The sequence below is a fragment of the Acomys minous genome, assembly GCF_964271855.1.
Source record: "Acomys minous genome assembly, chromosome: 3".
Classification (NCBI taxonomy): domain Eukaryota; kingdom Metazoa; phylum Chordata; class Mammalia; order Rodentia; family Muridae; genus Acomys; species Acomys minous.
In genome coordinates this window covers 132,458,934-132,474,007 of record NC_140485.1, presented here as the reverse complement: position 1 = coordinate 132,474,007, position 15,074 = coordinate 132,458,934, and the positions used below count along the sequence as shown (strand labels likewise).

The 15,074-nt window shown below is 41.5% G+C and overlaps 1 protein-coding gene across 6 annotated transcripts in view; it reads right to left on the bottom strand.

The window, feature by feature from the left end:
- ESR1 (estrogen receptor 1) overlaps positions 1–15,074 on the bottom strand; it is a 366,771-nt gene that overhangs the window by 32,433 nt on the left and 319,264 nt on the right. For all 6 annotated transcript variants that reach the window (XM_084775860.1, XM_084775859.1, XM_084775858.1 and 3 more), the window contains one exon: positions 682–815. In XM_084775860.1, coding sequence (XP_084631986.1) covers positions 682–815 — 134 coding nt within the window. The remainder of the gene's footprint in view (positions 1–681; positions 816–15,074) is intronic.

The following is a 15,074-nucleotide window of genomic DNA, read 5'->3' as shown; positions in this document are numbered from 1 at the left end:
AAAACAAAACTTGAGCGGCTCCTAGCTAGGCTTCCTCAGCTGAGTCCGGCATAGGGACAGTAGCAGAGGACTATGAGCCCCTTAGCATAAACAAAATGCAACACTGTTGGCTGCACTCCTTATTTCTTCATGAGGACTGTTTGGCTTCTTTGTTTGATTCTAAATCTTTAAGCCAAGCATATCTTTAGCTAATCAGTTTAACCACATACATGTTCTCTTTATTATCTTGAAGATATTATTTTTCCTATCAGTCCTAGGCACTGAATTCAGAGCCCTGAGCGTGGCAAGACAACTCCATGTCTGAGCTGCACATGTAGGGCCCATGTCATAACGTGAGCATCCCTTAGTCTCGCTCCAATTTAGCGTGTACAACTCTCTACAGATACACAAATGAGCAAAGAAAAGTAGCCCCATATTGTGAAAGGATAGGGAAATATTCCAATACAAGGTCAGGACTCGGTGTCAACCATCATTTCTTCATGCACCACATTTGATCAATATGGTTCTGTGTCTCTAATTAGAGTGATGATGGGTTATTTGAAATATGTGTCATTTCTTTCAATGTACAACATTTTTACTTTATATTGAGTAAACTGGATCTAGTTAAGGAAAGAAAAAAAAACACAAGTAATGCTGGGTCTCAGAAGCCCAGCATTAAATTCTCTCTGATTAGCAACTCACCAGAATTAAGCAAAATGATAGATTTGAGGCACACAAACTCTTCGCCCTGCAGGTTCATCATGCGGAAGCGAGTCGATGTAGCCAGCAACATGTCAAAGATCTCCACCATGCCCTCGACACATTTACCCTGATTCCTATGGAAGCAAATTTTAAACAGCATTAAGGTGCAGAAAAACTTCTGTAAGACATAAGGTTCATATTCGCAAACTGCCCCACCCCCAGCCTCAAGTCTGTAGCGACCATTGGCAGCCCACTTTCTTTCAGTAAGTACGACCACTCATTGAAATTTGAGAAGACAAGACAGAAAAATGTTTTTGATCCACAAAGCCTTAAAATAATTACAAGAGTTCTGATGTTTAATGGCCAGATCTGTGCTGTGTTGAATGTGGAGTTCTGAGGCTTATGGGTAAGCAGAGATGCTTGAGGTTTGGGTGCGACTATGGACTGCTGCTGTTTTAGACATTGCACTTGTTAGAGGGATGGAGAAAGATGCTGATTTCTAAAATGCTTGTGGCTTTCCATTAATATACAGTGTCTGCTAATGTGTCTTGAGATACTCTTGAGGAGGAGGAAAACTCTAGCAGCTATAGACCATGTGGTTGGCCTGGGGTCACTTTGCTACATGGGATGGCAGGTGATGGCTAGCTTAATCAGTGACATTCAAGGTCATCTTAAGAGATTTGAGATTTAATCAGGAAGTGAGAATCCATAATTGGGAGAGAGACAGAACTTCACATGGAAGAGCAAAAACTGATGTGCAGGGCTTGAGGAGGAGAGAAGGAATACATTGGGAGGAATTGGAAACTGTTGGCCAACGACATGCTCCGTATCACTTGGGGGTGAGTCAGGCTTTTATCTTGTACTACAGAGCTGGCATCAAGAATTTAGCCTCAGTGTAGACAAGTAGTGGGCTAACACGCTCAAAGGGCTACTACAAGCATCCATATCTTATCTATGGGGTTGCTTCCAAAATTAAATGAGATACTATCTGTGAAAGAAATTCATTCATTCTGAAGCGTGCTGTATATGAAGAACTGAATGTACAGGAAGGTGTTAAAGTTGGAACAGTTTTGCAGATGCAAGCCATTATAAGACACCTAAGCATTTCAAACATAAACATGAATGCACTGTTGAGCATTGAATTTTGTCTCTTCTCTGAGTTTCCCACTCTGGCCAACACTGAGCACAGTACCCTGTAATCATGTGTCCTCTGACGGGAACACATTCTGAGAAGTGCATCATTAATTAGACAATTTTGTCACCATGTGAACCTCATAGAGTGTCCTTAAACTAAGATAACTGTGATGTTACTGAGTGAGATACTCTCGGGGCACCATATCATACATGTGGTCCACTGCTGACCAAAACACTGTTAGGCAGAATGTGATGGAAATATTGTGGGTCAGATCTTTCTTTATTGACACTTAGTTTGCCTTCAAGCATCATTCTGGTATAACAGTTCATTCAGTCCTAACCCTCATATTTGTCTCTCATGTGTACAGGAAGCTAAAACACACTTTTAGAATTGGAATTCCTAGGTGAAAGGATATGCATGTTCTTCATTTTGATGAGCTACTTAAGTATAATATTCAAAATCTTATGTCTATAAATACAAAAATAGATAGAAAAAGTCTTTTCTTTTTTTATCCTGGTTTATATGTAGGGTCTCATGTACTAAAACATGTCTTACCATCTAAGCTTTACTGGAGTCCCTTGTACATTAACATGGTTTTTGTCTCTGACTTTTTTACTCTTATACTTTACTTATATTTTCTCTCAGGGTTATTGGTCTTGTCCATATTGATTATTAAGAACTCTTTGTATATTATAGCAATTAGTCCCATGTTAGAGATATTTTGGTTTGTCATATATTTCTTTCAGTTTTGTTCTTGGCATTTTTTTCTACAAAAAAAAAAACTTTCAAGAGATCTCTCTTCATTCTGGTAGCATTTAAAAAGTCTCTCATGCTTCCTTCAAGTTGAAGTTGTACACTTTTTTTGGTTTCATTCTTTGGCCTTCTGCGATACATTCATTTTTCTGACAACTCTTGAGGTATAACTACATACCAGACATTCATCCGTTTACGGAACAGAATTCATCGGCTTTCCGTAGATTCACAGAGTTGCGTCACCAGCCGTTGGGACTATTTTTGGTGCAACAGGTAAGACAGGATTGGGCATACTAATTTTCTTCCAGGTAGCAAATGATTTCTATTACTGTCACTTATTAATCAAAACACTGTTACTCACACTGACTGAAATATGCAGGGTACTTCCCATATATTCATTCCTGCCCAGCAAAGTTAATGTGTTGCTCTCTCTCATTTTCACATCAAAGAATTTAGACCCAAACTGGTAAGTGAGCCCCTAAAGCTTTACTGACCAGAGAAAAGAATACTGAAATAATTTCTCTTCTTTTCCTTTCTTGTTCTATTTTAACTCATCCCACAAGGCTTACTGGAACTATTTTTATACTACTTATTGGTCTAGATATCAGAGTAAGTAGGACAATAGACACATGGGTATGATAACACACCAAGAATTGAAGAGAAATAACAAGGAAAAAGATAAGTACAACACAATGGATATATTCCCTTCAAAGGTATATAGAGCCTCTACATACACAGCAGGTTCCCCAGATGCAACCTGGGTAGATAGTCCAGCAACTGGCTTGGTATTCTCAGACTAAAGTTTTTAAGTATTCATACGCAATGGAGAGTTCACACACAAGGGACAGCTCTTAAGTATCCAACAGAAAAATACTGACAAATAGAGGCATGTGTCTTCAGGAGTGGGGTTGGCCATTGAACTTGAGTATCAGTAATGCCACATGCATTCACTTTGACTAGAAATCTGGGTGTCAGGAGTTCAGTATAAGCAGAGAGGGACCTTTGAAAGCCAGACTCTGGGCTGAGACCGGAAGTCACATGGAAGGCTCTCTTGGCCTTGGTTACACAGTGCAGAGTACAGGTAAATTTTTTTCTCTGTGTGTGTGTGGGTTACATAGTTGAATTTTTAAAAAGCAATTCGTCTTCTTTCTAGTGAAAAGAATAAGCAAGGGTGGGGGAAATGTTTGTGGGATGGAGCTTTAAAAATAACAAGTCACAGCCAAAATAGAGAAATGTTCCTTTCTCAGCAGACCGTCTCTGTTTATGTAACAGACTGCACAGCAGCAGGGGGAGAGCCTGGGTGTGGGAGGGAGCCGGGGCTCACCTGCTGTGAGCAAAAGTTCAGCTCAGAAACTGAGAAAGGAATGGCCTACCAGTTCTCCCTCCTCAAAAGTCTCCCACATTTTCCCATGAGGAGCTTTTCTTAACTCCTCCAGGCCCTGCTCCCAGGCTACCCTGCTATTCCCACCCAGCAGTTATAACCTGGAGACACACAAGACTTGTTCCTCAGTTACTGTTCGAGCTAGAAGTGGTGCGCTTCTCAGATTCTCCATGGTGTTCTTGTGTGTGTATGTGTGTGTGTGTGGGTGCATGTGTGATATGTGATGTATGGTGTGGTGTGTGCATGTGTGTGATGTGTGTGGTATTTGGTGGATTGTGTGCATATGCACATGTGAGTGTATGTGCATGTGTGTGCGTATGTGTATGTGTGTGTGTGATATGTGGTGTATGGTGTTGGGGGTGTGTGTGTCTCTATGTATGTGTGTCTCTATGTGTGTGTATAATGTGTGTGGTATGTGCGGTATGTGTGTGCATGCGTGTGTGCATGTGTGATATGTAATGCATGATGTGGTGTGTGCATGTGTGTGATGTCTGTGTGTGATATATGTGGATTGTGTATGTGTGCATATGCACATGTGCATGTATGTGCATGTGGGGTATGTGGGGTGTGTGTGTGTGTGTGTGTGTGTATGTGTGTGTATGGTATGTTTAGGTCATGTAGAGTGAACACACAGCAACCACTAACCCCAGAGGCATAATCACAGTGTCCTGCCTGCTATATAAATAGACATGTTTCATGTTTGAGACTCTTGAGTGTGAAATTTGAGAGCTCCTTGGGGAAGAATCCATGCCAGGAAACTGAATGGTCTGCACTGTGCCATAGAAGTTTATGCTGACATCTTCATAAAAATGAACTCCTTCCCCCTTTCAATGGGAGCAACTCTGCGCAGACACTAGGGCCAGCAACCTCTTGTGAACTAAATGAAAGTCACGCACTACCATGGTCCCATTGATATGATCAGCTCATCCCAGAATGTGAGCTGAACCCTGATGACTGGGTGATGGTGTGGCACCTATGGGCCTTTCCTTGGAGTCAATGCTTGGTGATGCAGTTAAGCCGTGTATCAACCGGTGGGCCAGCACAAATGTGTGGCCACCAAGGGCAGACTCTCGTCACCTGCCCGACATAAAGCAATCCTGTTGGCTGAAGTCCTGCCATATTGTGGTCAGAGCTTCTTTTCAAATCCCTGCCAGAATTCTCTACACTAACATCAAGGAGAAAAATCAGTCTAAGGCACTTAATTTAGTTTTCAAGTGAACAGATTCCCAAGGCGTATGAGAAATGGATGATAACTAGGAAGATAGAATTGACAAGATTAGGCTAAATCCATGAAACGCTCCTGAGGCTGAGAAACACAGGGCGTGGAGGAAAAAAACAAGTTGTATTAAAAAAAAAAAAAAAGCACAGCATCAGTCACAGATCAGAGGCAGGGTTGGCAGGCAGACCAGCCTATGACTCCCACTGTGAGACGTGACATCCTGCAATGGCCAGCTCCTCCAGCCATCATATCAGTGTGCCTTTCAGCGCACTTCGGAATCCCCTTGTGGGGAGCCTTGCTCTGCCACTTACGCTCTTCAAATGTGGTCCATTTGCCCTTAAGTCATGAGGGAAGGAGCAGAACTTGAGAGAGAATTTGCTCATAGCATATTCTAGAAAGTTCTCCTCTATAAAATTGAAATCCCACTTCATCCTTGTGAGAAAGAAAGAGTTCTAATGACCAAAGCTGCACTTGTACATCCTAAAGAAAACTCATCCTACAGAAAATAAAATTCTCTTTGTGTAGAAGGAAATTGGCAAGTGGAATCTGAGAAGACCTAGGAGATCAACTATCAAACATTTAATTTAGTTGTCTTGAAAACAGTATGTACAGCATGGGTACAAAATGGGGTCCCAAGTGAAGAAGCCATTTAAAAATCAGCAGAGGTGAGATCAATTGTATTTAAAAACCTGGATTTCTCATGCTACTTGATCTTTCATGAAGCACGTGATCTGAAGTATGCTGATTGCATGAATATTCATACACTTGAGTGATTTGCATATGTGTGATATGCAAGAAAGTTATGAAATTGGCATGTGATAAAATATTGAAAGGTACAAACTTTTAAAAGAAGGTGATTTAGATGCTGGAATTCAGCTACCTGGGTTTGAATCCTGGTGACACTGCTTACTGACTATGTGGCTTGGAACCAATTACTCTATTTGTCGCTGACTGAACATAGAGACAGAACCATCCACATTGGACTGGAAGTTCAATAAGAAATATCTAAGCCAAGGCAGAGTAAGAAATAAGTTGGCACGTGACAAAGAATAGGACCATACACAATGCCTCCTTTTATAAGGCCACGTCACCAGGACACAGCAAGAGAGGGTCCTGCAGCTATGCTGCAAAGTAACTGCTGTGAAGTCACTTGGAAGGCAGGCTGCATTCCCAGAGGACGATGGAAGGCAGTGGGCTCTATGCCACCATTAGGAAGGAAGTACGCGGACGAGTACAGATAGAATTGAAATGATCGTCAAGCAAGAGCTGAAGGGGATGAAGGGAAACCAAAGACACATGGGTTTGCAAGTCTGTCAGTGCTAACCACTCCCGTCGTAAAGGAAGTATAAAGAGATGACATTGAGGAGGGCCTTTGAGCCTGGAAGACCTAGTAGGACTGCTAGGGTGTAGCAGGATGTAGTCAGCCTGCTGTGCCCATGGTTCCCACACCAACCCTCTACTGTATTATCAGCCTGTGATGGAAACCTGTGCTGAACGTGAAGTTTTCCCTGCTGGCCATTTCCCCCTAGATAGTACAGCACAGTAACTGCCTGCATGGCATCTGCATCTTTAGACATCATATGATCTCTAAGGATGGGAAAGAATGTGTTGGGCTATGGGATAGGCTATATGTAAATGCCACATCATTGTATACAACGATCTTAAGCATCTATAGGTTTGGGGATTCTTTAGAGTTCCACTGTGTGACAACTCTCCCTTAGTGTCATGGCAAAGGGTCACACACACACACACACACACACACACACACACACACACACACACACAAAAACCTTTTGAAACACACTTATTGTTTCAACATCTTTAAGGTGGTCAACAACAGCCTATATGAAGGAAGCTGAGTGACTAAGAAGTAAATGAAAGTACCAGTCTTGAGGCTGCAGAGAGGCCCCAGTCAGTGGAGCATTAAGCCATGTAACTACAGGGACCCAAGTTCAAACCCCAGAACTTGTGAGAAAAGTTAGCTGTGGTGGTGTTCTTATAACCTCAGTGCTGGAGGGGTAGGTGCAAGAACAGCCCTGGGTCTCACTGGACAGCAAGACTAGACTACTTGGTAAGTTCCAGGCCTGTGTCAAAATAAGGTGAACAGAGGGTCTAACACATGATATTTACGTTCTCCCTCTGCCCTTCAAACACACACACACAGATACACAGACACACATACACACATACACACACACACACAAACACACACACACACACACACAAATCAGACTTTTAGGTGAAGAAAAAAACCCTTATACATTGTCAGTAGTAGTATCTTGGTAAAGCATCTATGGAGAGCAATCTGAAGTTCCCAAAACAAATGGAAAATAGAGCTTCTATATGACCAAGTAATCTCACATATATATATATATATATATATATATATATATGTGTGTGTGTGTGTGTGTGTGTGTGTGTGTGTGTGTGTGTGTGTGTGTGTGTGTGTGCCTATATACTTGCAGTCTCTTGTTCTTTTAAACATAGCTCACAGTAGCCAGGAGATGGAAGCAATTAAAATTCCCACCAACCAATGAGTGGTTAAAGACAATGTGGTACATATAAATATCTATTCACAATGGAATACCACTCTGCCCTAACAACAAAGGAAATGCTGTCACTTTCAGCAACATGGACGAGCTGGAAGGACATCACTTTAAGTGAAATAAGGCAGGCACAGAAAGACACACGTCACCAAACTCCACATGCATGAGGAATCCGACATTGTCTAGTTCTTAGAAGCTAAGAGGAGAATGGTGGTTGCCCAGGCCTTGAATGGGGAGCTTAGACAAAGGATTAAAGGTTCAGTAAGTAGAAAGAATGTGAGAACTGTGTTGAACAGCAAGCAGTGCAGTATACAGGAAAACTGCTCACCACTGCAACTGATAATTCTATGAGAGAACGCTTATGTTAATTAGCTTCATTTAACCACTCTGCCGTGTACACATATCTCCAAACTTTATGTTGTACACCATAGGCACATACAAATTTTATGCATGCCAATTAAAAATTGTACTATAATCAAAGAAAATTAGCAGTCTAGAAAATTTATGTCTAAAAAAAGAGACTTTAGGTGCTTTTACATTTCAGCATATGGAACTATCTCAAGAAGCTGTCTGTGTTCTGAGACAACGGTCTTACCAAGCAAATGGAAAGCCTGAACTACAAAACAAAGCTTTTGACTGTTGACGTTTCAACCATCAAGTCAAGTCTTCACTGTGCACCGACAGGAAGTGCTGTGGCTTCTGCCTGTGCACCAGGTCAGGCATCTCACCTCTGCTTCAGCTTTGACCAATGAGGACAGATGAAAGAAAGAATCTGTAGTAGGGAATCATAGGGGAAAAAAGGAACTTCAGAACACTTACAGACTGAAAGAAAAACCTGAGAGTTTTCCCCAGGGAGCAAATAAAGGACCAAAGAGCTTTGTAACCTGTCAGAGCAGAAATCCCCCCATGTCTACCCGTCGGAGTCCACAGCTCCTCTGGAAGGAGAAGATGGAGCCTGCCCCTCAATAACTATCCACCATTTCTTAGGAGCAAGAGATAGAGTCTGCCCCTCTTCCAATTTTCTGGATAAGCATTTTTGTAGCAGCAGTTTTGTCCTTGTTTCTTCATTGGCAACTCGATGTGCTTGTGAGTGAGGCTAGCAAACTGGAGAGAAAACGGCACCGTTAACACATCTTTGGATGGTGTCTCTGGATGTACCCTTCAAGCATTTCAGTGTGTCGGAGGGCGTGCTCTGTGTAGAGGATGGATATTTGCTATCCGGAAGAAAACTGTGACCCAAGCTATGGCTCGCCAAATGCTTTTCCTTGCCCTCCTAGATTTCCTTTTAGACAGCATTCCTCCATATCCTTGAGAGGAAGGATAAGAGTGTCACTAGATTCTGACCAATGGAAAATGAGAAGCTGTTGAAATGATCTCTGTGATGAATATCAATTAAGACACAGGCATGTGTTTCCTGATCTTTTCTTCACCCCATACCTTAATCTGGAGCACTTAAGGCCTAATAGAAGACAGAGATGGAAACTAGAAGACTCTCGGCATCTCAATTATAAGGTCACAGGCCAAAGAAGATGCTTATACTGAGCAATAATCTGGACAAGAAACCATTACTATACTCAAGTAACCAAAATGTTAGGAGTGTCTGTTCCTCTCTGTCCCAAATTCCTTCCAACTCACAAAAGAAAAACACCTGGCACACAAAGATGTATTTATCTCTGTAGACATTGCTACCAAACAGCCAAAGGTGTATAAAAACCATACCTACAAAGACCTTCTAATATCCAAAGGGACATTGAGAAATGGTGGGTCTGGATCTCAGAAAAACATATGCACCTGTAGATGAAGCCTTGAACATTTCTAGAATGGAGGGAGAACACAGAGGAAATGAATGACATCATCTCAAGGCAACATAGTCAAGAAGAAGATGATCCAGCTGAGAACACGTGGGAGTTAGAGTCTAGGAGATGCAAAGAACCAGGGAGCGGGGACATCTCAATGGTGTCGGCAATGTTGACATTTCAGAGAGACCAAGAAAGACAGGCATAAGTCTATGGGCCAGGATTGATGATGTCACTGGGGATAGGAAAGAAGAAGAGTAGACAGCAAATGTTGCCCAAGGCAGGCAACAGGTTCTTGGAGAATGCACTGAGGCTGAGGTAGATATTCTAAACAGTAATATCAAAGTGATTGATAACAGGACTTGGGATGAACTGGTAAAAAATAAAATAAAATAAAACCATAGGTCATAAGAACAGAAGATGATCAAGATACATTATATGCAGATACAACTTTTTCAAATACTAAATTAAAGAAAATAAAAAACAAGAGGCAATAATCTCAAAGATCAAGCAGGCTCAGTGGGGGTGGGGGTTAGATAAGAGGATGTCTTGGAGCTTCCAGTTCTGCAGAGAAGCCTCTTCAGTCTCAATATACTGAGGCTCCCTAGGCAACACTTCCAAAATCAGGGAAGAGTTTTTTTTTTTAATGAAAAGACAGACCTTAAAGTATTGAGATGAAAGTCCCCATAATTAAAACAAGGCATAGTATTAAACAGCTGCTTCCAAGCTGGAAAACAAACAGAAAATTACTCTGGGACGTTAGTTTCTGACTCTTCGAAGGTCTCTTAAGCTTTGAGGCTTTTCTTCTAGATCCTATGCTGAGCAAAGGCAATGGTATGGAAGATGTAAGGATGAATCGGATTGATGATCTCTCTATGAGGGAAGTGTGTGGCCTTGGTGGTCAACCTTCAGTCGGCCCACGTGGGGACCTATCAGCCTTGGGAGAGCTGTATGGTCATACATACAAGGGTGCCATCAGGTGTATGCCAAGGAAAACGAGTTTCAAATACAACAATAGCTACCAAAACCCATCAGCCCTCTTAGAGAGGGCACACTGAGATAGAAAATTAAAGGGAAAATGGAATAAAATAAATACAAACAGGAGGCAATTTTGAGAGTATGGCCAGAGCATCATCTTCTTGGGGTTATTATGGGAAAATGGAGATAACTATGTCTCATGATTCATTTAGGAGGATTGTGTTTCGAGTGGAAATGATTCTTGGTCCATTACCTTGATAAGAGTTGCTATGAGACAGCGAGAGCCAGGCCCTGCTCACAGAGGACGGTGAGGGGAGTAAATGCATGGAGTGATCCAGCAGTGGTTTAAAGATGCTGACTCTCGAAATGCCCCTCCAGAGGCAGCAGACCATGTGGAGGGAGCGGCGGGGAACGGGGCCATGGGAGGGAACAGCCCAGCATTCGTCTTCTCTTAGTGTATGCCTGCAGTTAGCTTTGTTGCTGTTTGTTGGTTTGATATTTAAAACCCGAGAGAGGCCATAACTGAGAAAAACCAATCAACATAGGGTCTCAGTGAGGAGGTCTTTAATGAAATGAAAGGATGGAAAGAATGTGCAATGGAGTCCTTTAGTTTAATGAAGTTCATAGTCATTGAAAAGAAAGAAAATAATATATTTCTTTTGGTCAGAGAATGTAACTGAATATTTTCCATTTGAGAGAGAAAGGGAATTCACCTTCTAACATCTGCCTTATGGGAGCATAAACATCATTACTAAAGACTTCAGCTATTATAGACACCCACACACACTTTATTTCCATTTAGTGCCTTCCAGAATGAAGGTCTTACCACTCTGACCACCAGTCACATCCTGATACCGGGACAAGAAGATCTTCATCTCTTTTCCCTTGTCCTTCCTTACCATCCCCAAGTGTGGAAAGTGGCCTTGCTGGAGTCACTGTGCACCTTCACCAGACCCTGGTCACGGAGGACCGATAATTGATACCGCTATGACTCACGCAGGAGTATTCTGTGTTTATGTTAACGTAAATGGTTGTTGTGGAAATCACATAGCAGGGAATGTTATATTGACCTGCTGAAGGATGTGTCTTGACATGAGCTTCAAACATCCACAAAATGTCCAATTATCTTTATGAAGCTTCCTGTCACACAGAAGTAAAAGCTTCATGGACGTCTTTGCTATTTACTCTTGATGCACCAGGGGAATTATAGTCAAAAGTGTTCTTAAGCAGAGAGATATTGTCTAATAGAAAAAAAAGCATCAACATGCATTCTTTTCTTACACTTTTGGGTGATAAAGTGGCAAAGAGGAGCTGAAGTTGGTTATTATAGACGCTTGTATCAGAATGTGTAAAATGCACTTTTGCGTTTGAACTGTTTGCCAAAGGGAGATGGGATTCCGCACTTCTGTAGAAAATGACCCACTTGAGTTTGCTTGTTCAGTTTAGATACTTTGCGAGCTAAAGCAAATACCTGGATGAAAATCCTCTCATGGTTGTGAAAGATCAAAGATCTGGGTGAAAATAGATTTGGTCTGTCTTTGACAATGCCCACATCCAGTATCGACCATGAGAAAGACTGTCTTAGTCAGTCACCTTTCTTGGGATGTTTGAGAATTTTACAAAATAGGTGTGTTTCTCTCCACTCTCCTCAGTTGAGCCAATTCGGCTAACTGGAATAAAGGCAAATGAATGAATGAATGAAAGTGGTTTTATATATATGAAAAGAGTTTCTGGATTTTGATAAACCAACCATTGTTTTGCAAAAAAAAAAAAAAAAAAAAACTACAATTAATCACTTTATTTGTTCACTAAAGCAATTTTGTTTGAGCTTGGTTTTGTGTGCTTATTATATAGGGCAAACTCTCTGATAGGCCTTAGGAACATAAGGAACAATTTAATTTAGTCGTCCCTTCATTCATCAACTACCAAGTCAGGTAGCTTCTGTTGCAGGCTTTTCTGTTCTACACTGATTTTTGCTTTCAAGTGACGCACAGGGCAAATGTCTCCTTAAGTCTGTGCCACAGCAAGGAAATAAACTTCACACTATTGTAGCCTAGTCACTCCATAGGCAAAGTTCTCACCCACTGACTTATTGACAAGTCCCATGCTTCTCCTAGATCCTTCTTTGGTCCTTACGGTAAAGTGTGACAGACAGATAGCAGCCATGTGGCTGTACAAACAAGATCATCCCTAATTATTGAGAATGAACCAAGCGAGTCAGTAGGTGGTGTTGAGCACGCTTGTCCTTGAAGAGGTAACACACAATCTGAGGCTTGAGTACTATGTTTTGAGGTCACATGGGTATATGGTTTTTTTTCAACTGGAACAAAGAAGTTTTTATTTTGACAGTCGTTTTGACAGGAGAAGGTGGTCTGGCTTTGAAAGTCAATAGGAAGACTAATAAGGAAGGCCAAACAATGCCAGAAAATTTTTTGAATAAATTTATAATCTTCCCACACACCATCTCCCTCTTAAGCTTCCCAACCTTTCCATGCTAAAGGACCTCTGAATTCTGTGCTCACACTTCAGGCATTCAGCATCTTTCCTCCAGCTTGCCACTACTATTTCTTTCACTTCATTTCTTTCCTTTTCTGTAACTATGAATAATCTTTACCTTAGGCCAACCATGAGATCTCTGATTTTGCTCATTGGTTTCTTTTTCTGTTGTTGCTTTTCTGAGACAGGGTCTCAATATGCAGCCCAGGCTGGACCTGGACTTGTGATGCTCCTAATTCAACCTCTCAAGCACTAGATCACAGGCGAGTTCCACCAAGTGTAGCCGTGCTGTCCAATTTCTAATCCATAACAGCTTCAGCTCGTGTTCCTTAATCTGAGTTTTAGCCAAAGGAAAGTATAGATATGAAACAAACGCACTGACTTGAAGAAGACTGAGCGAGTAGATCCCAGGGGAGGAGGAGAAGTGCACACTCAACTGCCAACGCCAATGATAACTTGTTGTTTCGAAATCCTTTGTGTATGGAACTACTGATATGAAAGTGTATTTTTAAAATATCTCTTTTGATGATATTAAGATCCAAGGGTGTGGTGGTCTTGTATAAGGCAACAATATGTAGTCTTGTGTAATTGGCAAGGAGCACAGTGATGGGTAGGAGTGGGATTTCGATTATGGCTCTCTTGTCAATAGTTGATTGAACCATTGGGAGCAATTCTAGAATCTCTTGTCTCAAAATTAGGAAGCTCAGAAGAATGAATGACTCTCAAACTATCTTTAGAAGCAAGGTCTTCTTAAGCAATACGTAGCCTTCCAACTATAAAATAGAGGCAAGATGTCTCTTTGTTGGAAGAGCTGAGAAAATGGCCAGCGACCCAATTTTTCCTCTTTTCTCCAAGGCAAGACCCTTAGCCTCTTCTGGGAAATTCCCACAAAACACAATGTCAAAGTGTCTTATTCCAATCCTAAAATGACCTGGTGATTGGATAAGTACAAACATGAAAATGAAAGTCTTCAAAATGATACTTAAAACACAGAGTTCAAATACCATGGACTCACTAGCTTCTTTGAGAAGTAAATGTGTTCACTCCTTAATTCTTCAGTCACTAAGTTTCATCCCTGGTGATCATACTCCTTATAATACTCTTTCTCGTTGGTTCATTCTTTCAGTGATCAAACCTCAGTGAAGTTCCACAACCAGTCCCAGTAGTAATGATAAAATAACTATGACATTTACATTTATTGAGTTGAAATGAGATATTAATGAACAGCCTAGTTATGAAACAGCTATTGAATCCTTAGAAACCTCAAGAGAAAGGTACTATTCCAGAAAAGGAAACTGAGGCACAGAGATTGCTCAGAGTTTCACTGAGTTGGGGAGAGTTTTACAATGAAAATCAGAGTTGGGGCTCTCAAACGTTATGTGGAACCGATTTCCATTGCCACCCACAGCTCAAGCTGATCTCACTTTCACTGCCCTTGGTCTTGGTGGTATCTCATCCTATACTCAGCATCCCAGGCAAGCTGCTTCAGAGTCTCTCTTCCCAGTACACCTAAGCACCAGCATGGTGAACCATGGCCTTGGCAATCAGGATTTGAAGATATCACACCTGCTTTTTTTCTGAAGGTTCACAATCTGTTCTATGACCAAGCCCATGAGCCTTCTGAGGTCTGAGCCCTGGGAACTTGCTTCCTGATTCATCACTAAAGATCTTACAACTTTTATATATCATCTTCTTGATGATATCTTATCTGATTCTCCACTGGTCATGCCTCATGGCCATTTCTTCCATGTAAGGTGGGGTCAAGTGTGCACCACAGACAGCACATTCCATCTCTACCTCCTGTTTGCTGGCTATATGTTACACACCTGCACACACTGTATATATAATATCTCTCTCTCTCTCTCTCTCTCTCTCTCTCTCTCTCTCTCTCTCTCTCCTCTCTCTTTCCCTCCTCCCTACTCCCACTGTGTTTATACCACCATGCCTGAAGAGAATATACTATCTTAAGAGAAGAATGTGCCATATTTTTCTATATGCCTAATACCTAGACATATTATTACTCTATACTACTAACCAAAAGTAATGGACCCATAAAAGACTTGGTAAGCTAGGAAATACAGTTTAAGCC